Here is a 26,695-nt window from a genome sequence, read left to right as displayed (position 1 = left end):
TCGCCACCCTCCGTCATCAGCTGGAGGTGTCCGAGCGGCGCCTGCAGGTGGAGGAGCGGCGGCTCCATCTCCAGGAGTGAGCGCTGGCCTGGCGCCAGGAGGCTTGGGGGGCCTTCATGCGCACCTTCCAGGACATCACATGGCACCTGGCCCGCCCCCGCCGCTCCACCCGCCACTCCACCCACCGCTCTGCCTGCCATACCTCCACCATCAGCCATCCTGGGGCCTGCCACCGAGGGGGACCATGGGCCTCCGGACTCCGCCCGGCCCTATCTGCCAGTTTTCCCAGCCCCCATGCAGCCTCGACCGGGCCCCCGGCTGAGACGTGGGTCGCGCCCCCCCAACACCAGGCGCAGGACAATAGGGGGTGAGTGGTCGAGGACGTTGCCCCCGAAGGCCCCCTCCAGCCCCCTCATTTGGACATATCCCCCTATCTTTGTAAATAGTTTTTGTTCTACCCCTGTTTTGTACCTGCCCCCCCATGTACATAGTTCCCCCTTCTTCTGTTAATAATTAATACAGGTTGCACGGTTTTGTTTAAAAAAAGTTCCATTTATTGCACAGAAGTGTGGGGGGGGTGTGCTCTTGGGTTCTCTGTTGTGTGGGCATGGGGGCAGGGAGTGTTGTGGAGGATGGGGGAGTGCAGTGGGTGGCTCACCTGCAGCTGGCACTGCCAGTGTTCACCCCGTAGCCTGCTCAAAATGGGCCCGCAGAGCCTCCCGGACCCAGATCCCCTCAGGGTCGACCTGGCGAATGGGGGCAGCGGGTGGCTGGACATCAGCCCTGCCAGCCTCCACAGCCCAGCCGTGGAAGAAGGCCTCTCCCTTGCTCTCCACCAGGTTGTGGAGTGCACTGCACACGCCCACCACCTGGGGGATGTTGGTGAGGCCTGCATCCAGGTGGGTGAGGAGACGCCTCCAGCACCCTTTGAGGCGGCTGAAAGTGTACTCGACCACCTGGCGCGCATGGTTCAAGCGCATGTTGAACTGCTCCTGGCTGGCCGTGACATGGCCCGTGTAAGGGTGCATGAGCCAGGTCCAGAGGGGGTACGCTGCGTCTGCAACGAGGCAGAGGGGCATGGTGGTGTCCCCCACAGGGACCTCCCACAGGGGGATGTAGGTCCCTGCCTCCAGCCGGCAGCACAGGCCTGAATTTCTGAACACCTGGGCGTCATGGGTGCTGCCAGGCCAGCCAACATAAATGTCCAAGAGGCCTGGAGGACCATGGAATGGTATCCCTGCCTATTGATGAAGCGTCCTCTGCTATGCTCCGGGGCACGGATGGGGATATGGGTCCCATCCAGAGCCCCAAAGCAATTTGGGAAGCCCAGGCTGGCAAACCCCGCGATGGCAGCATCCGGGTCCCCAACCCGCACGAGCCTGTGGAGGAGCAGGGCATTGATTGCGTGGACAACCTGCAGGGGAAGGACATGAGAGAGCACCAGTGAGAGGTGTGCAGGGTGTGTCTGGCCCTTTCCCCCCCCCGGGCTCCCCCTTCTCTTCCCAGGGCTCCCCCTCCCCCTGGGTCCTCTTACCTCCATGAGGACAGCCCCAACGGTGGCCTTGCCCACGCCGAACTGCTGCCCTACGGATTGGTAGCTGTCTGGAGTGGCCAGCTTCCAGACAGCAATGCCGACCCGTTTCTCTACAGTGAGGGCATGTTGCAAGGGGGTGTCCTGGTGCCGTAAGGCAGGGGTGAGCCACTGGCAGAGCTCCAGGAATGTCTGCCAGCTCATTCGGAAGTTCTGGAGCCAGAGGTCATTGTCCCACTTGCCGAGCACCAGCCGCTCCCACCAGTCCATGCTCGTGGGGTATCTCCACAGCCAGCGGCATGTGCAGTGGGGGTGGGGTGGGCTGGGAGGGCAGCAAGGTCTGGGGCTGCTTCCTCATCCCCCGAGGACAGCTCATCTTCCTCAAATAAAAGATGGTCAGCTGCCTCCTGCATGGCACTGAGCAGGGCAGCCACTGGTCCTCCAGGGGTGGGTGTGTGGGCCTCTGGCTGCTGCTGCTGCTGGGGGTCCATGGTGCTTCACAGGGTGTGCGTGCCTGTGGCTCTGCAGACCGCGTGCTGTGCAGGCTGCGTGTGTCTGGGAGGGGCCCTTTAAGGGAGCGGTTAGCTGTTGCCCCGGAAGTGCTAGTCCGCCCTGTGACCCTGTCTGCAGCTGTTCCTGGCACCCTTATTTCGATTTGGGCCACTTTGGTGTGTAGACGCTCCCCTGCAGCGCCTATTTCGATGTAGTGCTGTCCAACGTCGACGTTGAACGTCGATGGCACCAGCCCTGGAGGATGTGTGGATGCTATTCGTTGAAATAGCTTATTTCGATTTCGCTACATTGAAATAAGCTATGTCGATGTAGCATCTCAGTGTAGATGTAGCTTCAGAGGTGTAGGGTTGCCTGAGCACAGGATTACATCCCTGACCATTCTGGCTCATAGCTATTGACAGAACAACCTTCCATGCATTTTTCTAGTGCTTGGTTTTCCTTCAGTGATCTTGTCACAATCTCTCTAGTTTTACCATGATTGTGAGCAGCAACAGCAGAAACCTGACTGAAAGATTCCATTTCATGGTTAAATCATTAAACTTTGAAATTATATGTATACTTTAATCATATCCATTTAAAAAACAAAACAAACAAAAAAAAACCTCCAAACCCTCTGTCCATATATAAGTTGAACCTCTCTTGTCTGGCACCCTAAGGACCTGACCAGTGCCAAACCAGAGAATTTGTTGGACGATATATCAATAGTGTTTAGCAGCATTACAAACATTCCCACTGCTTGCTGGGCTCTCAGAAGACACTTAGGGGTAACATAGAGCTAAATACCAGCACAGAACACGGAGAGCTGAGGCTGGTGGCTGTAAACAAACTTTATGGGATTGCAGAAAACTTGGCCACACCCATGATAAGCGGTCATCTAGCTAACTAAAATCATGCTGGATCACGGATGTTGACAGATTAGAGAGTGCCAGACTGGAAAGATTCAAAGTGTATTACATTTTCTACCCAGTGCCTAATGCAGCGTAACAAAACCATTAAAATCAGTAGCCAAAAGCTTTACATGTGGTGATTGGATAGTAATTATGGCCTTGACCAGCAAAAACATTTGCACTAACTTTATGCATTTAGAGTAATCCCCCAACTTCAGTGGAGTCAAGAGACCCGATTAGATAGACTGGCAGACTAAATGTTTGGAGGATGTTATTTTTGATATATGAGTTTAAATAGTTTCTTTTGGAGCTTGCGTTTTTGGATAGCAATTCAATGCAATGTTTGTGTTTGTTATTATAATGACAGCAGAATGTCAGCACATTTTATAAATAGAAAAACATCTGAGAAACAAGTTTATTTTGAGAAGTACAGATAAGCAAAGCAAATTCAAAATCTGTTTTTATTTAAAATGAATATTTAACCTAGTAGTAGAAAACCATTTGAGAGCCAGTTCTTTCTACACGTCAAATATTTCTCTTAAGAAAATAATCCTATACACTTCCATGTCAACAACTTGTTTTGGAGTTCAAACTTCAGGACACCAATTCTGTTTCAACTTGTGGATTACTCCCCTCACAGAGAGACCTGTCTGACAGGTAAGATCATATGTTTCTTTCAGCATATTGAAAAAAGATTTAAATATAAGTACTGTGCTGCTAGCTGATTATGTTGTCGATTGAGAACAGAAAGGTGTATGAAAAGTTTGAACAATCTGGACAAACATTTTGGAGATTTGCTGATCACTAATAAAATATCAGTCTGCACTTCAAAACAAACTTTTCAATCTTTAGAGCAAAGATATTTAAGGGTACAAAAGATAGCCACGTGTCTAAGTCCTGTTGACTTTCAATAGGAGCTGGGCCATTTGTACCCTTGAAATCTGCCACTGGGTGGTCATTCAGGTTGAAATGCATTGAAAAAAACATGCCACCACTTCCAACACATGGTTCTGTGGCTGAGTTCTTCACTCAGGAGAGAGCCCTGAAAGAATGAAAAGGGAAGCATTCTGTTTGGTTAACCATACCCTGTGATGGCCTCAGAGAGGAAGAGGGGAGTAAGCTCTGGCTTCAGGGGATGGTGCAGGTGCATGGACTACAGAATATCTAAGGGGAGGCGATATTCCAACTTAGTTGAGGAATGGGGTTTGTGGCACAGAATGTGACAGATGGCATTCTAGCTAAGGTCCAGGAAACATAAGTTGATGCTGGCAATGAAGACACACAGAAAACGTTTTCTTAGCATTCAGGTGCTCCAAGCCACACTTAAACAAAAGAGAACTTCCACCACGAGTGCCAGCAGCTGGTATAGGGCAGCAGGCACAAACTAAGACGGACCTCCCATTGCTGTCACATCACCAGATGTGACGCATTTACCATCTCTCCGATGTGTTCTACACATTGAGATTCAAAGCACTGGAGATTAGCCAGTGAAAGGGAAATAAAACAGTACAGTAAATGCTTGATTTAATGGATCCCAATGTAATGGACTTTGAGAATAACGGATGCTGCCTGCCAGCCTGCCCCCCTCCCCTCCCCTCCCCGCCCCTGGCACATAAATGCCAGAGACTCACCAGAGCCGCTGCCAGGTCTGGAGGAGCTGCTGGAGTGTCTGAGGCTGCCGGGGCCGGAGGGGCCATCGCAGTGGCTGGGGCCCGTGGGGCTAGAGGAGGGCCTGTAGCAGGGTGCAGGAGCTCTCCTCCTCCAGCCCTGTGTGCGTGGAGCACGTCAGCACACGGCCGCTGCTGCCCGCAATGGTGCTGAGCAGCAGCCATTGTGTCGGAGGCTGCTGCCTACTGGCAGGCTGTGGGGTGTGTGTGTGTGTGTGTGTGTGTGTCACGCTTTATCTTTGCGCGGGTGGCTTGGAGCCAGGGGCTGGAGGAGCTGTAGTGCCGAGAGCTGCAGGAGGTGGAAGGAGCCAGGCCGGCATTCAACTCCTCTCCTGGTAATTGGGAGAGGGAAGAGGAGGTGTGAGGGGAAGAGGAGAGGGCAGAGGACGGGGTGAGTGATGGGCTGGGAAGGTCAGTGCATCATCATACAGAAGAACAATTTGGATATAAAGGACTTTTGGCATTACTGGACACCCCTTCCCCCCCCCCCCCGTTAGTCTGTTAAACTGAGGGTTTACTATATTAGGCAAAAGCAGCAGACAATACAGTGCGCTTACATTCTTCATAGAGAATAAAAGGAGTTTTCTTACAGACCTTATATGAAATGGATGCAACAGCCACTGGAACTATTTATAGGGTGGGGTGCTGAACTGTGCCCCCCCAACCTCTTTGCACCCCTCATCACCCCAGGGTGTGATTACATGGGGGATGGCAGCTGCCCTAGACCAGAAGCCATGGAAGCAAATGGCATCCTGTCCATTTGGTTAAGTAGGCAGCCTACTCACAGTTAGAGGTAGCTGTGGAGCCCTGGGCCAGAGGCAGGACCTCAGGTGGCAATGCAGCCAGTGGCCTGGACCCTAGGGACAGTGGGCAGTGGGAGCATGGTGGGTGGGGGTGTGCTGAAGCCAGCAGGATCCCAGAAGGGCCACATGGAAGCTGGAAACCAGGGCTGGCCCCTGGGCACAAGTAAGCCAAGTAGAAAACATGGGATGCTGCAGCACCCCCCACAACTCTACTTTCTGCAGCTATGGTAACAACAATCAAAAAGTAACAGAGAGAAAGCTGTGCTCGTCTATATATTATCAAAACAAAAGGGCAGTCAAGTAGCACTTTAAAGCCCAGCAAAATAATTTATTAGGTGAGCTTTCGTGGGACAGACCCACTTCTTCAGGTATTAGCCTAATAAATTATTCTGTTAGTCTTTAAAGTGCTACTTGACTGCTTTCTTGTTTTGAAAGCAATCAAAAAGAAAACTAAGGCCACACCAACCTGTGTAAAAGTAATTTTTGTGTAACAGAACAGCTAAATACCACTATTTGGGTACGGTACACAGGAACACCCAAGGCTGAAATGAGGAAGGGGGTATTTTAGTTTGGGAAAATCTTAGGCATTGGTTTATGGCTCTGAATTCAGAAGCTGAAATATCCTTGGCTCTGAATAGTATTTTTTCTTTCTGGATCCACGATTTACTGGACCATGAATTAGATTAAACTCTTCCAATTTTCCCATCTCCTTCATAACACTGAAACTAAAATAACTGAATACTGTGCTTAATTTAGCCCTTTAAATACTTTCTGCTCCGCTTCTACAATCATAAATAGAACAGGTTAACACAGAAAACCATAGAGTAAACTGCCTTTAACATCGAAAAACTTAATTAGACTAGGAGAGAGTAAATATAGTGATGGGAAAACCTCAGATGTAGAGATCAAGTTGGATATTTAGCTGAAATGTCCAAATTAGGGGCAACCGCCCAAACTTGCCAGGGACCTCTGTTCCTAAACAATCACCTTTCCCTCAAACAGACCTACTCAGACTCTCTTCCTTTGCCCTTCCCAGTACAGGACCTCATGTGTCCTCTTCATGGAAGAGGTCCAATTGTCAGAAGATGGATGGCCAACACATACACCACAGCTGTCTCTATTTTGAGAAATGTCACTCATTATAGGTCCAAAACATGGTGTATTCTACACATATGAAGTGTTTCATTTTATTTTTGAACGCTATTACAAGGACCATGAAACTCATTTTATTTTGAGAATTATTTACACTAAAGGAAGGAACCTCACACTAATTACCTTTTTTACATAAATAATTTTGTATGCCTCTCCTTTTGAGACTTTGTCATACACTTCATCCTTGAGCTAGGTTGGGTTGGCAGAGATGGGCCTGCTCCACTCTCTGGTACTTCAGAGACATATCCCCTGTCCTCCAGAATCCTGTTATGACACAAATGACAGAGACCTGAGAAAATGAGTCAAACTGGTTTCTGCTGACCCTCTTGAGCACACGAGACAGGCTCAGCCAATCATCCAATATGAATATGTACCACATAACTGTACTTTTTGCCTAGGAACGAGCCCCCTTCAAAATCCAAAGTGCACCACAAAACTGTCTCAAATGTTCAGGTTCAAGAAAGTTATTTTTAAAACAAAAGTTTCATGCCCAACTTTGATTAATTGTTTTCATGGGTATGGATAATTTTTGCATGAAACACGGGAAGAACATGAAGTGATCAAAAACAGGTAGATTCTAAAAATGTTTTGTTTTGTCTCAAAGGTTGTATTTTTAGTTTGATGCCTTTACCTATGTTAACTCAGCACATTGATATGTATTCTTATGTCTCTGGGATTTATTCTTACTTCCTGACCTTTTTCTAGGGGAAAACACAGCTCTTCCTGTATTAATATTTTCTGTGGATCTTTCCAACATTTGTCAGCTTTATGTTTTCTTCATACTTGAAAAGCGCTGGGAGAACACAGCATAAAACATGCAGGGAATATCTTTATTTTAAATACTAATACATTTGAAAAGAATGTAACTCCTGTGCATTTGCTTTTCTCAATGGATGGGGGCAGATGATCAGCTGGTAGGCAGAATGGAGGGAAGGAGAGCAGCAGTTGATTGGGGAAGACGGGTGATCAACTGCCAGTTGGGGTAGAGGTTGAATTTGTTTGGAGAGCTATGGGAATAACAAAGATTGAATGACATGTCTCTCTCTCTCTCTCTCTGTGCATGTGTGATTTATGGTCATCTGATGACTAGAAACGTTCCTTTTAGACTGATATGGGAGGGATTGTGGAAGATGGATTGGAGGTCAGCAGCTTTGTTAAAGCTATTGAGGTGGGAAAGGATGGATTTTAATTAGAGGAATATGATTGGGGCTGGTAGGGAATCAATTACTTAGGGAGCAGGGAGATAAGAGAAGTGGAAAATCAGTTGGGGGTGGAATCCAGTTGGCTCAGATTGGATTGGGAGGGCAGAGGAGGGACTGAGGGGTTTGGAGGATGGACTGATGAAGAACAGAATGGACTTTTGTGGGCAGTAGATGCAATGAGGCTAACTGGGAGGACAGGATACAGAACTGATTAGGGGGCCTGAGGAGGCAGAGATTGTATTCAGAGATGTAGTGGAGGCAGAAGATAGATCAGGGCAAAGAACTATTCAGGGCCAGAGCATTCACTGGAGAGATGAATGGAAAGGGTATGGATTGTGGGCAGAATACCAACTGGAGCAGTTTAGGGGGAAGAGGATGCACTACTTATGCTGGGCTTTGTTGAAGTGGGCTTGGGGCAGAAGGCTGAGCTGGTGAAGAATGAGAAAGAAATGGAAGACAAGAAAAAAGATGTGAGCCTGAGCAAAGGCAGGGAAAGAATTAAAAACGATGAGGGAAGCATAGGGAGAGAAATCAGAACATAGGGTTGAAGTGGGATCTGAAAGACAGAACATGGGACAGAACACAAAGTGGAGGGGAAGCCAGGGAAAGCAAATCTCAAAGGGTAAAAGGATGGTGAAGTAAAGACTGTGGGAAAGTGAGAACAGGAATGAATGAGATGGAAGGGGTAGGACAAAAGGCAAGAGGACAAACTTGTGGAGAGACGTAGTTAGAGGGGAGAGAAAGGTCTCTTTAGGATAACAGAGAAGGAAAAGAGACAGGCCAAGAGAAAAAGGAAAGAAAACTGAGTAAAAAGAATAAATACAAGGGAGACATAATAAGTTTCTCATTTTTATTAATTTATGACAAAAATTGGTGGCAAAATACTCAATGAAGTCAAACATTTGTGCATACTGTACCTTTAAATGTGGATGAAGGGTATTTGGGAAAGCTGTCTGAGAACTTGGTATGGGACACTAATGTTTTTGTACGTAAAACTAATGTTGACATGGTGCCTTAAAATAATATACATATTTTGTATCTGATGGGAGAATATGACGAGTGGTTTTAGAGCTTGGGATTTTTGAGCATGGTTACATTTTCATACAAGGCAGCTCACCACTCAAAGTTTACATCAGAGACCCAGAGAGATGTCAGGTGACTACTTGTTAATTCAAATCTTGGTCTAAAATCTTCTGACGCGCAGGAAATCACACTTGGTATTTCAAACTGTGCTTGGAAGGGCCACTTGAACTTCCACTGCTCTTCACCTTTTTTCGGGGGGCCACTCCATACCCTCTCTGGTTTCATTTAGTTATACGGGGACTTGAGCTTCTTTAGAAGTCTTTTTATGTCCATCTTGCACTTTCATGTTCTGTCCTTGTCCCTCTCCTCTTCAAACATAGCCAATTCCTACCCCATTTTTCTCACCCCAGATATCCCTTCTCCTCACAATGCTCAAGTCAACCTGGCCACCAACATAATTCTCCAATTTCCTACTCTTGACTTCAGATAGGCCTGTGTCTCATCTGTAGATGATTCTTCCAGATATTAATGAGCCCACAAGTTTTCCAGCTCCCTCTCCCCTAGACAAAACTCCACCTGCCTGCTACTCAAGAGAAGGGTCTCTGATCTGACCTTTTGTTTTATGGGACCTGTCTGGCCACTCTACTAAAAAACAAACAAAAAAAAAAAACCTCACATGTTCTAGGTCTTGAGCTGACTATCTTCTCCTCTGAGCATAAGGAAGTTTGAAAAATTTGCACATTATGAACGTAGCTGTTGCCTTAGTAGAGACTGCACAACCTGCTGAGCCTGCAAAGAATGTTTTGACAAAGGAAAGAGCCTTGTAGATGACTATGAGTGTTGACACATCACTTATCTGTATTTTAATCAAACTTAGGAAAATGTTTGCCCACTTTACGGACAGCTGTAAGAATGGCCCAATCTTTCATCTAATGAACTGTTTTTGCCATGTCTATGTTAATGTGTTATTGCACTTTAAAATCAGAAGCTAAATATAAGCCAGTGGAACATTTACTGCATCTTTCTCCATATTTGGCAGTGTCTGAAATCCCACAAATGCTTCTGTCAGTGAACTCAGCCATTTGAAAGAGGTGAAACTTCCTGAACAAACTACACAGATTTTCCAAAAGTATAACAGTCTGTCTTTTTGAAATAGAAAGGCCAAGATTTAAAATTTCATTTCATTTCTCTAAGATCAATGTATCTGATATAATATGTTGACTGTCTCATGAACACTGCATATTTTTAAAATAGTTTGATACATAACACACAGTGCTTTTGATAAATCAGAAATAGTTTTAAGGATCAGACATTAGTAAATGACACTTAACAGTGATCCATGGCACTGTATTTGAGACAGCACTTTGGCCTGAGCCCAGATAACAAACATCCTGAAACTTTGGTCAGGGAGGCTATGGTAAATCAAAATCTGGATCACTGCTTTGCAGGTCATGCCCACCAATATAAAAGTTGTTTAATATAATTACAAAGAATTTGTTTTGTCATTATATATGGGAGGTTAAAAGTGCATAGGCCCTTAGTCAGCAAAGTATTATGCAAGTATCAAACTTCAAGCACTGAAGTAATTGTATTCCTGTTTAGCAAAGCATCTATGCATACACTTAAGTGTGATGAACTTAATGTTTAAATCATTCAGCCATATTCAACTCCCACTTTTATTCAGACAAGCCATGGAAGCTGCTGGGATTTCCCAGACATAACAGAGCAGAATGTAGGTACTGGATTTTTTAAAAAACAAAAACAAAAACAAAAACAAAAAAATCTTTTTTTTCCAAGTAACACCTTTAACAAAAATCTATGCACAATCTCCCAGGTTTACTTCACAAAATGTTCACAGTGAAAATAAATATTGTTGCAAAAATTCTCATGTTCAGCTCAGTGGCTGTGACAGCACCTCATCTGTGGCATGTAAGGTCTGGCTTACACCAGTGCAGTAAAGCAATCTAGCCTATGCAACTTCAGTTACATAAATAATATAACTGAAATCAACCCTGTTAGATCCATTTACAGTGGTGGCTACACTTGGTCAAGGGAGAGCCTCTCCTGTCAATTTTCCTACCGCTTCTTGGGGAGGCACAGTACACAAATTGAAAGGAAATTTGCTCACCTATCTATTTAGCATGTCTTCACCAGACCCAGTAAATCAAACACTTGCTGCATTGATTGCTCCAGTGCTGATCGACCAGCAAGCGTGGGCATATTGTAAGATTCCAATCTGTGCAGCTCTTCCTAGCCCTAAAATATCATTCTAACATAGTGAGAATAGAGCCTGCCCTTTTGAGACCACATGGAGAGGCTCCTGCTGTATTTTTAACTAGTGCTGAAGCTCGCCAAATAGTATATCTCAGAAGCCTGTTGGTTTCAATGACTTTATTTGGTTTCTTCTTTGTTTTAATAAGCAATTGATGAATCTTCATGGTGGTCAATATGCCTGTCCTCAACATAAAAACCATCAACACAATCAAGATGTAATGAGGCAAAGGATTCAATAAACACAGAAAGGCTATGTGTAGACTAGTCCCCAACTTCGAACGGGGCATAGTAATTAGGGTTTTGGGAGATTACTTATGAAGTGCTCCAGCAACTTCAAAGCGTTAAATTTCGAAGTGCTGGCTTGCATGTAGCTGCAGGCTAGCCGCGGGTATTTGAAGGAGTAAAGGGACTTTGCAGAAGCGTGGGCATTTCCAAGTACCCCCGGCTGACCTGCAGCTACACCCAAGCTGGCACTTCAAAGTTTCACACTTCGAAGTTGCCACAGGGGAGATTTAGCCTCATGAAGTGCTGCATATGCACTGCAGCACTTCATTAGTAATCTCCTGACACTCTAATTACCATGCCCCCTTTGAAGCTGGGGGCTAGTCTAGACACAGCCAAACAGAGCTGTGCTTTCTGGCCTACAGGATGTTCACTATTGGAGAGGATTGAGGATGACATGAGGTTAAATAAGTAAGAGAAGGATATGCCAATACCCTATTAAAAATAGTACATAGTTAATTGAACACTTTGTTTTGCAAATATATTGCCTGCATTATCAGTCAATCTGTATCACTGGACAAATCACCTAAAAACATTCAGTGAATAAAAGAACACATATAGTCAAATTATATGATTAATTTACTCTAGAAATTTTTTTTTGACCAGTCATAGTTGATCATAATTGTGGCATAGTGGTGCCTGCATAAGACCATGGTTTATTTCACAAGTTAGTTTTTTTTTTTTTCTTTTCTGTCAGCCCTTTGCTTGCAATCATGAGATCATGGATTCATAGATTCCAGGGCCACAAAGGACTAATGTGACAATCTTGTCTGGTTTATCACAGGCCACGGAACTTCCCAAAACAATTCTTGGAGTATATCATCTTTTAGAAAAAACATCCAAACTTGATTAAAAAACCATCACTGATAGGGAATCCCCTGTAATCGTTGGTAAACTGTTCCACTGGTTAATTCCCCCACTGTTAAATATTACACCTTATTCACTGCCAGAATTTTTCTACCTTCAATTCCCAGGGATTGGATTGTATTACACACTTTTCTGCTAGACTGAAGATCCCATTATTAAATATTTGTTCTTCATGTAGATACTTACAGACTCTAATCAAGCCATCCCTTCACCTTTTTTCTTTGTCAAACTAAACTGATTGAGCCCTTTGAGTCTATCACAATAAGGCATGTTTTCTAATCCTTTAACTCATTCTCATGGTCCTCTGAAACCCTCTCTAATTTCACAAAATCCTTCTTGAATTGTGGGCACCAGAACTAGACACAGTATTACACCAATGCCAAGTGCAGAGGTAAAATAACCTCTCTGCGCCTACTTGAGACTGCCCTTTATATGCGTCCCAGGATTGTATTAGCTCTTTTGGCCACTGTGTTGTTCTGGGAGCCCATGGTCAGTTAAGAAAAAACTACCACACTAAACCACAGACCACAAATCTCATGTCCTCTGAAGGTCACGTTAATCCTGGGTCTGATCTACTCTTCATGGAAGTTAAATGAGAGTATCTCCATTGACTACAATCAAATGTTGCATTGTATTTCTAGCCCTTAGTTATTTAAATGGAGAATATCTTCAAATGTAGACATGGGAAATATTTGTTGAAATCTGTGTAGAATCTATCCTATTTCATTTTGCTGTCAGAAGAAAAAAAAATTGTGCATCCATTTGACTAAACCAGTTTTCATTAAAAATTCTTTAGTCCCTGCTGTACATCTGTCTTTCATGTCCATGTCTCAATTTTTGGAGTTTATACTAATCCATGCAAAGCTTATAGAGGATTCAAATGAAATGGACTATTAGGTTCTGACAGTTATTTAGAGGAGTTTAATTCCTGCTAGAAACTCACACCTAAAAAGTAGTAATACACTTGAACTCAAAAATAGCATTAGTTTACAGTGCTTGGCAATAAGAGGAGTTCCGGACTAAAGCTACATTACCTTATCGACCTATGTTTTTCAAATATCCAGAGACCAACCTGCTTACAGAAATATTGCATACAAACTTAACTAAGTTAACTATGACCCCTACCCCCAAAAGAAGCACAGATCACAGCATTACATTACCAATGAAATAAGGATTTGAAAGGTTGTCCTCTGCCAGCAGGAGATTTGATTCCTTAATCTAGCTAATATATCATATTTCAAAGTCACTCCATGCAAAAATACTTTCATTTCTATGGATGGACTTTTAGATTTAATTTCTGCAGTGAACATTCTCTTTATAAACATACACAAAACCAGCATATTTTGCATAATCTCTTTAGTTTGAGAAAGGCATTTTTCCGTTCTATAAAATCAAATATAAGATAATAGGGCAGATGGCTAGCTTCCCTGTGATTCAAATATTTCACTTTTATCATGTTGCATTTTATTTTAATTTTATGCTTTGAAAATCAGAATTAATGCTACCTCTGATGTGACACATAGGGGTCTGCTTTCTGTCTACTTACTCTTCACTAAGTATATTCTGTACCTAAATGGCTCCTTTATAAAATGCACCATCCTTCTAATTAAACATGTCAGGACCACAAGTATATTACATGCACATCATAGTGGGCCTAGTTTTGAATATAAAAGAATCCTACTGAAACATGTTACATCACTACCTGATGTGACTTAGTAATTGGAGATCTACTTATGCTGAAAATTTGTAGTACTGCACACTGATTTTCAGCTGGGAAAGCTGTTATCAAATCAATGCAGGCGGTATTCTTCACAAATGAATAATGTTGCGAACAAGGACGTATCAGACACCTGCAGAGTACAAAGTTTTTCCCTGCCATTCATGAACTAAACACAAAAGCAAACAGAATGAGCTTCCAGCCAGCTTTTTATGTCCACTAGTGAAGTCCTCTGCCTGTTCCAATTTAATGCCAGATATCCTCAAATGAGCCTCATGCAAATGCCCTTGAAGTCAGTATCAGTCTTTCCACTAATTTCAGATCAGGTACAATCTGAATCTCTTGTTGTCGATGGCCTAAAAATTGTGGTGCGTGACGTGAGGTACAAAAGAGACAGACAGGAATCACCCCCAACCACCATCATCATCTGTCACTACTTTAATTTTTCATAGGGCTTAATGCTGAATGGTGTGAACTGGTCTGGTCAGCAGGAGAAAGAGCTCTGCTACTTAGCAGTGCATAGTGATACTTTAACTGCCTGGGCAAATTCACTTTTCAAGTGAAATGCCACAAAAACTGCCTACGACTGCATTTATTTCTGAGATAGACTGATTAAAATGTAAGCCCATGGCAACACAGCAGCGTGTACTCAAAGGGAGTACAGTTATTGTTCTGTAAATTAAAAATGTCCCTTTTATTTACCAAAATGGCTGATATTTTTACTTTCACAGACGTGATCTGTGCAAATGTTTTCTTGTAAAGCTGAGTACCAAAACCCATAAACAGATTAAGTGAAGCTGATGTTGGTTTCTTTCTCGTGCATAACACACTTTACTAGCACATTCTGCCACATGACCACAATGTCATGCCAAATGGTAATATGGAAAAAGGGAGTCCCTGTTAAGTTTTTTTTTTTAAAAAAGGTCCATAAGCATTATTATTACAAATGCAAGCTGAATTCATGATGAGAATGAGTACCTGCAGTTCACACTGAATGGGATACTAGGATTCATGCAGTGATACTTGGCTTCTTTTTTTGCTGGACATGAAATATGTCAAAGAAGTAGAAACCCGCACAAAAAATAGAATGAAATAAATTACCTAACATGATGAAGGGAATTCCCAGGAAGGTGGAATTGTATTTCCCACCAGTCAGATTGATGATTCCAGCTGCAGTCAGCGTGGCTAAGCTCACAGTTAACAATCCTAAAAGGCCAAGCCAGGGTTTGCTGCGGACACAATCCTGCATGGAACAGCAGAGTACAGCCAAAGTGACCACAAGGACCAGGCTTGTGGTCAGGTAGCGTTCTGACACCCTGCTCGTCTTCTGAAAGTCTTCCCTCAGTGATGACGAAGTGAAGGGATACATTTTGACTTTCCTGTTGGATTTCTGGAAAAGTTCGACAGTGTCACAAAAGATGGATTCCCACTTTTCTGCTACCATGTCATTCAGAGAGTTAATTGCTTGCAAATAGTAGGTGATCTGGATGGCTTCCGCAGACTTCACTCGATCCTTACTATGCACGGTAACCCCACCAAGCTGGTGCCCATTATACACTTCCCTGCCATCCTTTAAGTGAGTGATTGGATATGTAATAGCAAAATTAGTTCGATTAGAAGATCGAGCTGACTTTAGCTCCTCCAGTACATGCACTATGTCGTCCACTATGCAAGTCTTGTCATTATTCAGGATACATATATGGGCAAATGTATAATTGAAACCAGGTCGTTGGACTTGGATCCTGGTCACAGCTGAGTGCAACTGTAAGGGGGAGAAAAATCACACACATTATTCATCAGTTAATCGTGCATCATAGCAGGAAGAACTACAGCAGCTTTTTCATCTCATTCCATTTCCTATTTAATGTAGGCAAAAAATCTGACTGCTACAACATTAATAAGGACAAATAAATGCAAAACATGCATTAAAAGTACTGATGTCCTCCTGCCCCAAGTCCTTTAGGTCTACACAGCAAAGTTACTTTGAAATAAAAACCATTATTTCAAAATAACCACCCAAACTATAGTATAGAGTTAAGATGATGAAGAGAGCTGAAGTTAGAGCCTCTAAGAAGGACTTATTAGCTGGCTAAACCACAACGCAACTGCTATTTCAAAATAGTGATTAGTTTAGATCAAAACAGGTAAACCTCACTCTAGGACTGTGTCTACACTAGCCCCAAACTTCGAAATGGCCATGCAAATGGCCATTTCGAAGTTTACTAATGAAGCGCTGAAATACATATTCAGCACTTCATTAGCATGCGGGCGGCCACGACACTTCGAAATTGATGTGCCTCGCCACCGCGTGGCTCATCCCGACGGGGCTCCTTTTTGAAAGGACCCCGCCTACTTCAAAGTCCCCTTATTCCCATCTGCTCATAGGAATAAGGGGACTTCGAAATTGATGCGCCTCGCCCCGACGGGGCTCCTTTTCGAAAGGACCTCACCTACTTCGAAGTGCCCTTATTCCCATCTGCTCATAGGAATAAGGGGACTTCGAAGTAGGTGGGGTCCTTTTGAAAAGGAGTCCCGTTGGGACGAGCCGTGCAGCGGTGAGGCGCGTCAATTTCGAAGTGTCGCGGACGCCTGCATGCTAATGAAGCGCTGAATATATATTTCAGTGCTTCATTAGTAAACTTCAAAATGGCCATTTGCATGGCCATTTCGAAGTTTGGGGCTAGTGCAGACACGGCCTAGGAGGAATAGCGCCTATTTTGAAATTGCTCTTTGAAAATAGATGCTGTTAAGACAGGGAATGGAGCCTATTTCAAAATAAGGTATTGTGAGTCCAATGGCTCTATTGCAAAATAAGCTCCATGTGTATAGATGCTGTATTTCAAAATACCTAAGTGCTATTTCAAAATGCATTTGTGTGTGCAGCTGCATTATTTCTAAATAAAGCTATTTCAAAATAGCTATTCTGGAATAGCTTATTTTGAAATAAGGCTGCTGCACAGACACACCCTTACAGCTCTTTGGCTGTCTACACTGCCTTCAGCTTTCAGAAGTGGAATGCAAATTAGGGAGCTCAAAATGCAAATGAAGTGCTGATTTACAAATTGTGTGAGAATATGCAAATTAAGTGCAAGATCACATTTCCAGAAGAGGCTTTTCTGAAAGCATAAAGCCCTATAGATGGGGTTCCTTTGAAAACAAACCCTGTTTTTGAAAGAACCCTTCTTCCTGGAACAAAATAGGGTTCCAAAAGTGTAAAGCAGCATAGATGTAGCCCTTATGTTTCGACTTCTATACATGCTAGGTGCATCTGCTGATTACCCTCTCCAAAAACAAAACACAGGATCATTCCGAGAAGCTGGAATGCTTCATTTCCAAGTGGATAATAAGGGACAGTTACAGATCAACCACATTATGGCAATTTAGTAGTAATCAGGATTGCTAAATTACCACTTCATCAGATAACTATCAGAAATGCAGTACAACAGAACAACATGGGTGCGTCAACACTTGCATTCCACTTCTGAAAGAGGTATGCAAATGAGGCATAAATTTGCATATTTGACACCTCATTTGCACACTCTAATTTCAAAAGAGCTTCTTTTGAAAGAAGAAAGCCAGTGTAGACGCTGCTCTTTCGAAAGTAAACCCATCTTCGAAAGAATCCTTCTTCCTTTTATTTAATGGGAAGAAAGATTCTTTCGAAGATGGGTTTACTTTCGAAAGAGCAGCGTCTAAACTGGCTTTCTTCTTTCAAAAGAAGCTCTTTTGAAATTAGAGTATGCAAATGACATGTCAAATATGCACAATTATGTCTCATCTGCATTTTGACTTACCTCTTTTGAAAGAGGAAATGCAAGTGTAGATGCACCCCATGACAGATCATTTCAATGTGCAATTAGGGTGTGATGTTACAGACACCATTGACTGATGGAGGGGAGGGTTAACCCTCTCTCAAGACAAAGGAAAGACCATAGCTGCATGCCCCAAGAGCCAGGATTGTCAGGTTAGCAGAACCAAGCTCCTACCATTAACTAAATTGTAATCCTACCCACTCAAACTATAGTATAGAGTTGAGATGATGAGGAAGGCTGAAGTTCGAGCCTCTAAGAAAGAGATATTAGCTGGCTAAATCTTTTAGGGGCTGCTGGCTGGGGCCTGTTATCATTATAGCTGTCTCCCAGCTCCCTTTCTGAGGTGTTTCTATCTTTCTGAAGCATATTTTTAGGATGACATTTTCCATGATTAAGTTTTGACTATAAGTGAATTGCTCTGGACAATTTGAGCAAAAAAGGCTGCCATTTTTGAAAGAGGAAAAGAGTGGGAAAAATGAGAGTCCCCATGGGAAAAATAAAAATAAATCTTGTGCCTGCTTTTGAAACAGTGTTCACCCTAAACAGGTGGAATTAAAGGGTTGAAATTTGGCAGGGGAAAATCCTTAATTATAGTGAAGGCCTACTCTGTATTCTGGTGAAAAAAATGTTTTTAACTTGGCAGCGTTAGGAGTCTTTGCAAACCACACTGTTTATTTTGCACATGGTTCCCCGCTAATAAGCTTACAGAGACAGATCGTCAGCACCAGTTAAGTCCTCTTAGTGCTGCTGTAGTGGTGCAAAAAGTACTTAAACTTGCCTTGGGTTGCCAACTCTGACTGAAACTATTCTGGGAAACTATTTTTCCGCAATATGACATAATGCCATTTTCTTAAAATATCCTATTAAAAATCTCCAGGACTGATTTCAACCATCACTAGGAGATTAACGCTGATCCTGGGAGACTCCAGGTCAATCCTGGAAGGCTGACACCCTACACCTGCCTTAGGGAGGCAGGATTTTATGAAAAGCCATCCTTACACTAGCCACTCTTCACACAGCGGATGGGAGTGGGGTTAGAGGCTACATCTATACTACCATGATCTTTTGAAAGAAGCTCTTCCAGAAGATATCTTCTGAAAGAGCTTCTTCTGAAAATGTGTGTCCACAAAAAAGGTGGATCAAAAGAGTGATCTGCTCTTTCAAAAGACAGCATCCACACAGTCCCCACTCTTTTGAAAGAACAGGCCGGGGATCAAAAATGAAGACTGTTCTTTTGAAAGAAGGGCACTGCGGACCGTCTACATGTTCTCTTTCAAAAGAAGCTTTTGAAAGGGAAAGCTCTTCCTGTAACAGGAAAGGACAAATGATTTTGAAAGGAGCACTGCATTCTTTCGATTTACTTTTGAAAGAATGCTTTTTGTGTATAGATACTCCATGGGCTCTTTCAAAAGAGCCCTTGTCTTTCAAAAAATATTTTGAAAGAACTTGCTAGTGTAGACATGGCCAGAATGTCTGACAATGCTGGCAGATAGAGCGACATCACTGGCTGGTACAGCAGCTACCCTACCTTGTAACACGAGGTGCACTGTCCTTTGGAACTTGCCAAAATCAGAAGGGTAGAAAGGTGCCATTCCCTTCTTCTCAGAGAGCACTGCTCTGGCTCATCTGGGGATATAGCTGAAAGTGCTACACTCCACCGGTGCCTGAATTACTCTGAATGACCAAGACTGCTGTGAAAATGCTTCAAGGGAACATGGAATCTGGTCTAAGGACTGCTTGGCTTCTTGAAGTGTAGGAACGTAAATATGGGGCTGTGAGACAGGATATCCCCAGTTCAATTTCCACCCTTCTTTCTGACTGGTCTTAATTTTGCATGCTTCCCAATCCGTTTTGTGAAGACTCCCAATACCCCTGGCAGGAGGCCAATAATATTTTTACTGATGTTTTTAGATGGGTAAATCAAGGCCCAAAACTGATTTACGTGACGAGGGTCCCTTGACACGTGGCGGAGCTGTGAACAGAACAAAGTTACAGATCCTAGTCTCATTCATTCAAGGACAGTTCCTCTCAGAAAAAAAGGATCCAGTCTATGTGCCTGTGTGTAAAACCTGCCTGCTCATGCCTGCTTCACCACGTTTATTGTTTTTGAGATCTATTGATGAAAAAAGCCCTCTATAGGTGCAAAGCGTTCTCATGAGGTCAAAGACAGGAAAACTGACATATGCAAAAGCTCAGTGACTTGCTTGCAATGTGCCAGGGTTTAGCACTAACTCAAAAGATCTTGGTTCTCATGATTCTTTGGCATTAGGAAAGTCTCCGGTGCCCTTGTCACTAAATATTAAATACATCCACTGATGAGGGATTGAATTAGGAACGTCTCTAATCTTTCTAAAATGATGATCAGTTATAACCTGACCTACTGCTTGGCAGGACAGAGATCATCCTCCTGAGGAAAACAAAACAAAACAAAAAACTTCCTCTTTATATTGCATGTTCTGTCAGCCACAGACTCCCAAGGTAGCTAGAGATTCTCAGTTTACACAGACTGGACTGAACCAAAATTAATCACCCATTCTCCATAAAAGAAAAACAGTGACTGAAAAAGAAAATGAGAGAAAGTACCCACAATAACAATGGAGCTTGCAGATGCTGTTGGTGGAGATGGATTAGCTGTCTAAACACTGTGGCTGTGTCCACACTACAGTCCCCTTTCGAAAGGGGAATGCAAAGGAGGCAAATCGGAAATGCAAATGAAGCACCGATTCACATATCTCATGCTTGACTGCACAATCACATTTTCCAAAGACGGTCTTTCAAAAGAAAACAGCAGTGTAAACAGGGTTCTTTCAAAATAAAACCCTGTGTTCAAAAGTACCTTTCTTCCTGAAAAAAATTAGGAAGAAGGGTGCTTTCAAAAACAGGGTTTTATTTCAAAAGAGCCCCATCTACACTGTTGCCTTTCTTTCAAAAGACTCTTTCAAAAATACAGTTATGCAAATGAAGTGCAAGATTTGTAATTCAGTGCTTCATTTGCATTTCCCATTTGCCTCATTTGCACTCCCCTTTCAAAAGGGGATGGTAATGTAGACGCAGCCTATGGGTGAAAGCTTGGCTCTTTGAAGTAAAGGGCTTCTAGTGGCTTCCAATGTAGCCAGAATTTCATCATATTTGCAGAAACTGTGCATACCATGCATTACTAATTTTGCCAGAGAGGTGATTATCTTGTAATTATCTTATGTAGTCCACTGCTGGAATAAATTTAGTTTAAATTGTTTCTAATTCTTGCGTAAGAAGATACAAGATTCTTACCTATTGCACTTGTCTGTCTTGCAGTTATGTGTCTTGTTTCCTTGCTTTGAGAAGCTTTTTGTAAAACTATAGAACAATATTGACAATGTGAAGCTGGGTTTGGAAAAGAAATGAACCAACAGATCACTCCAGAGGATTGGAAGGATAGAACGTTAACCAGGGTGAGCAGGCCAAGTTCTCCCTCATGGAGAGATTACAAATAGGAATTTGCGATTTAAGATTTTTTGCACAAAACCCGGCAATACAAAACAGATAGAAAACGCCCCAGGAAAATATTAAGGGGAACTGGTTATCTTCCTGTCTCAAGCCTATTCCAAACTGAAAAGCTTCTGCTCTGTTAGAAAACTAAAAAGAATTATTTCAGGGATATGTCCCTCAACTTCATGTACCTATTCCATCAGCTATGTTTGTAAAAACAAATGCCATTATTTTATTCATGCATTACATTAACAATTGGTCTCTTTGAGGAAGGGTGCACAGAGTGGGATGCTGCTTTGTGAAACCCCACCCCCACAACAGTGATTTAACTTTTTAAATTACATACATTATTTACTTTCTGTATCTACTTGTCTATTCTGCCTTAACTCTGCTGTCTCTTTTTCTTGTATGTCTGACAGCTTCTCTTAACCTTTAAGTTAGAAAATAATTCACACTGCCAACATTTTTTTAAAACTTTACTAAAAGCTAGTAGCCAAACATGGTATTTGTAATAACCATTCTCCATGGAGGCCACCATTGCTGATTCAAGACCAGATCATATCATCCAGTACAGTCTTTGCTGCACTGGCAGAGAATATGGGATATATAATGCTAGCTTAGCCAAACAGATGAGATATCTCCTGACCTAGGAGAAAACTCTAGTAACCTGGAGGTAACTACTGAGCTTCCCCACTCTGCCAGCATAAGGATCATATCAGAGAGGGAAGGGGAGAAAAACAGATTCCACTGCATTCTGGTCATTCCTGGACAGTATAACAGCCCTTGAAGGTTGTTCCAAAATGGTGCAATGTACAGCAAGGCTGCAATTTGTCTAAATTGTGCCGAGAGCCAAAGTAACCGGACCTCGCATAAAATCAGAGATAGGTGGGAAAAAAAAAAAAAGGCCTAAAACCACCTTTCCCTCATAATCTTCCCACCCCTCTAGGTGCACTGAGCACTGTTTCAGCCATAAAGGTTGACTCACACCTTCATTCTGGAAGCAGATACATTCAGCACACTTTGCAATTCACTATGTGCTATTTTCAGACCAGATCTTAGAACTTAGAGCACTCTGGCTTAAGAGTGGAATTAAAGAGACCACAAAACACACTGGAAGAGTTTGGTTTGGCACAGCAACATCGCAGAATATTTCTCTCTTCTCACTGACCTGGGGCCACTGCCCTCTTCGCCAGAGACAGTTGTAGTTCCAGATCTCTCCTTATATGAAAGCAATTTAGGGACTTGATTTTTAGTTTGCACTGAATTTTTCACTTAGGCTGTGTCTACACTTGCATTCCTCTTCCAAAAGAAGCATGCAAATGGAGGAAATAAAAATGCAAATGAGATGCAGATTTACATATCTGACACCTCATTTGCATATTTTTTCAAAAGAGCTTCTTTCAAAAGAAGAAGAGCAGTATAGAAGCAACTCTTTCGAAAGTAAACCCAATCTTCGAAAGAACTTTTCTTCCTTTTTCTTATGGGAAGAACGGTTTTTTTTGAAGATGGGCTTTACTTTTGAAAGAGTCACATCTACACTTCTTTTCTTCTGTCGAAAGAAGCGCTTTTGAAAGGATATGCAAATGAGGTGCCAGATATGTAAATCTGCACCTCATTTGCATTTTTGATTTCCCTCATTTGCATGCCTCTTTTGAAAGAGGAATGCGAGTGTAGATGCAGCCTTAGACTGATCCTCTTTGTTTTGCAAAATACAGAATATGTACAGTGCTTTGTGCTGAAAGGGGATATTAACATAAGTGATTACACGATATATAATTTAATTTGAACATAGTATATTATGACATCCCTTCAGGAAAGTGTTTAGTGAACAGTAGTGACTACTGTTTAATTGGGACAGCATTAGCATAGATTTAGTCCAGGGGTGGCCGACCAGTTAGAGATCAAGAGCCAAAATAGCTGCGGATAGAGTGCAATGAGTCATGTATTATATATTTAAATCTCTATCTCGATATATCGAATAATACAGAGATATAAAATAAATACAGTTCCTATACAGATATATAAAAATAAATATATAATATGTGGCTCAATGCCCTGCCCCTCTCGCAGAGCCCAGCTCCCCCAGAGCCAGGCACTTCCAGCCCCATCCCCCAGCTCTAAATAAATGCCTTACCTCAGCAGCAGAGCCAGGTACCTCCAGTGCCCTCCCCGCCCCACACACACTCTAAATAAATGCTGGCACTCACTAGAGCCACCAGAGCTGCTGCTGGAGTTGCTGCCACCATGCGCTTCTCCCACTGAGTGGTGGGGAGCATGTGCACAGCCAGTGGCCAGCACTCCCAGCACACAGCTCTGAAGCTCCACACATTTCACCCACCAAGCCATGGGGTGCACGCATGGTGCAAGCATGGCACTTCCAGCGGATGGCTCCGAGGAGCCACATTCAAAGGCTCAAACAGCTGCATGCGTCTCGAGAGCCACAGGTTGGCCACCCTAATTTAGTCATTGCAAAGTAGTTTAATGGTGAGCAACAAGGATTTAAACAGATGTGACATTTGAAGTTTGAACTAAGGGCAGGTCAGGTAGTCTTATTTACTCCAAATCCATTTTCCCCATACCTAAATGTCTTATACCTGGAAAGGGAGAAATGCAGTAATATGAATGTAATCTGCACAAGTATTTTTCATCCTAGCTCCTCAAAGGCCAAGTGGGGCTGGTTTGTCATGACTTATGGGTTTCTTGTTAACTTACAGTATAATTCTAGAAACCAGTATATAGCTGGTGCACCAAAGCACTGCAGCATGAGAATTGTATAGTATCACTTCAGCCATGATAGTATGATGGCTTTGCTTTTGTCTCAGAAAGTGCACCTGTCATGCATTAAGTAATAACTGACATCGTTCAAGTCTTCTTACTCAGAGGAATATTGTCAACTGAAATTCACATTCCCAGTCCCCCACGCTTCTGCTCCCCAGGACCTCGAGGAGGCCAAAAGGAAGTGAAATGTAGGGCTGTTATAACTTACATTAGGGCAGGGCATGGGTTCATAGATTCCAAGGCCAGAAGGGACCACTGCGATCATCCAGATCCCTTCACAGGGGCTAGTAGAGGGAATGCAAAGGCAGTTTAAAGCAACATGTGGCTCCCAGTTCCCCTGTATCTGCCCCAAGTGCAGGAATGGAGAAACTGACAATCATGACCTTTCTCTACAGTCAGTTTTACTGTTCTGGTGATGGTGAAGTCCTTCTCCAGGAACTGCAAGAGAACACTAACCAGAAGCATCAGTGACAGCAAATGCTGGAACTGAAAGCAAAGAGGCAGCAGTCAGGGGTGTGCTCAGGAGAAAGGGGAGAGTGTTTGCACTCTCATGCCCACGCAGAAGAGCCCCTTAAACTCAGACGGGGGAAAAAAAACCTCCTCCCTTCTTTAAAATGGAACTTTCTGATACAGAAGTCTGCATGTACTATGTAAATGGGGCTTTGTCAAAAGATGCATTTAAAAAAAATTAAGTTAGCAATGTCCCTTTAAAGTAAACAAATTATATTTTAGATGAAAAGGCTGAACCTGCTGATTCATTTGTAAAATGATGCATTCCAAAAAATTCTGTAAAACCATGCTGTACAACAGGGTACTCTGATCAAAGTCATGGCTCAACAGCACAGATAAAAGGAGATGAACTACAGATAGCCCTGTGTCTGTCTCAAAAAGATTTTAAAGGCTCTGTGGTATAATCATTTAATGGTATAAATATTTACTTCCAGACAAATGAACTACCAAAAACATCAACTGGTATTGTAAGGCCTAATTCAACTCCCATTAAAGAGACTCTGAGTTCAATGGAGTCAGATTATTAAAACTAAGCATGTGTAAAACTATCCACACATAATTTGGATAGCGGTAATGAGTACATTGTACTTTATCGGATTCACACAATGCTTGCAGTTTACTGTCTGCATATGAGTTTCAAAAATGTATTTGTTTTTTGTTTGGTTTTCAAATTATGATGTGTAATGTTTTATGGGTGGCAATACATGGCATCACACTGGATTATCTTGTGTCACTTGACATATGGTAGAGAAATAGCTAGCAACCTAAAATTAGCTAGATGAATACGCTTTCCTCCTATAACATGAGTAATTTGACAAAAATGGGGACATATGTTATGAGACTTATCTTTGCAATGCCATTTCACAAATATAATTTTGGCTGTAATTTGTTTAGTCTCCAAAGGCCAGGATCAATGGGTATCTGATGGTCAGTACTGGAGATAACCTTACACGTAGGCCAACTCTTAAAGCTCCAGCTCCTGATATCATCTGGGTATTTGAGCATTTTAGTTTTCATTAAAAAACACAATATAAATAAGTTCTCCCTGTGGAGCAAAGCCGAAAACCCAGGAGGCATATTAGGAACTTCAATGCATTATTGTTTACAATCTTGTGGTTTTTGAATGCTTGTGCCTGGCAACACTGCTTAAGTCTATGGTTTCAAGTTAAGATTCCCTTTCTGTGGTTTATTATTATAGTTATTTTGTGTAAACAGAAAGGAAGAACAGGAAGAAACAATCTCTACTGAAATACTTTTAAGTTCTTCTGTTTTTCTATCTCCATCTATTTTTGAAAGTGTTTTTTCATTGAATATTTTCAGAGGATTGTCTGAGTCGAGAGGACCGCAACCACCTGAATTAAGTGAGACAACAGATTTACACAGCTCTCTTAATTTGCAGGAAATACTCTGCACATTGTACACATCGGGACAGAAACGAGTCTCCAATATTTAGAAATGTTTTAAAGAAAGGTTCTTAATTATAAAACTATGAACACATGGAAGGTGCAGGGGAAAGATGTGTAAGGGTGCCATAAACATTTCATAATGGACCAGATTCTGCTTTCAGCCTCATTTCCACAGTAACAGCATACACCAATGTGATGGAAAGCAATCACTTGCACAAGAAGTTCCAGCATGTATCTGTAACCTGTGCGCGTGCACACGCGCACGCACACACGCACACACAGAGCAGATGGGTGAAATCAAGTGACCCTAGCAGCTCACAGGGAAATATTAAAGACTAAGAAGTCCCGCGCCTATAACTTTGAGTGTATGTAAAAAGCCCAATATGCAATCCTGGTTTTCTATTGCATAGTCTAACTGAGACTGTAAAGTCTCATTACAATTGAGTAAATTATGTTTCAGCAGTAAAATCTGTAATCTGCACAAGACACTGGGGAGGTAGGAGGGAGACAGAATTCTGTCCCAAACTAATTAAAATTCTTCAACAATTTTCAAAACTGGTGAGTTATTATTTGCATTAAAAATTGAGTGTCAATAGGAATGTGTGCCTTTCCAGTATACATATTTCCATCCATTTTTCTGGTAGCATGATATCTGAGAAGACAACTATGTGTAACTTTACTAATCTAAGGAAAAGAGCATTCATACCCAATATAGCGTCCACTGCAACTAATGTCAGGTCAATTCAGTCTGAAGGTATGCTAAACTGAGATGAACATGCTTCAGTTTGGCTAGTCTGTTTGTG

General features: G+C 42.6%; 1 protein-coding gene across 2 annotated transcripts in view; it reads right to left on the bottom strand.

Annotated features, from left to right (window-relative positions):
- Positions 1–26,695, bottom strand: part of PTCHD1 (patched domain containing 1) — a 66,507-nt gene that overhangs the window by 27,680 nt on the left and 12,132 nt on the right. For both annotated transcript variants that reach the window (XM_074994255.1, XM_074994265.1), the window contains exon 2: positions 15,020–15,680. In XM_074994255.1, coding sequence (XP_074850356.1) covers positions 15,020–15,680 — 661 coding nt within the window. The remainder of the gene's footprint in view (positions 1–15,019; positions 15,681–26,695) is intronic.

The sequence above is a fragment of the Carettochelys insculpta genome, chromosome 1, assembly GCF_033958435.1.
Source record: "Carettochelys insculpta isolate YL-2023 chromosome 1, ASM3395843v1, whole genome shotgun sequence".
Classification (NCBI taxonomy): Eukaryota; Metazoa; Chordata; order Testudines; family Carettochelyidae; genus Carettochelys; species Carettochelys insculpta.
The sequence above is the reverse complement of the archived record's forward strand: the minus strand, read 5'-3'. Positions and strand labels throughout refer to the sequence as shown.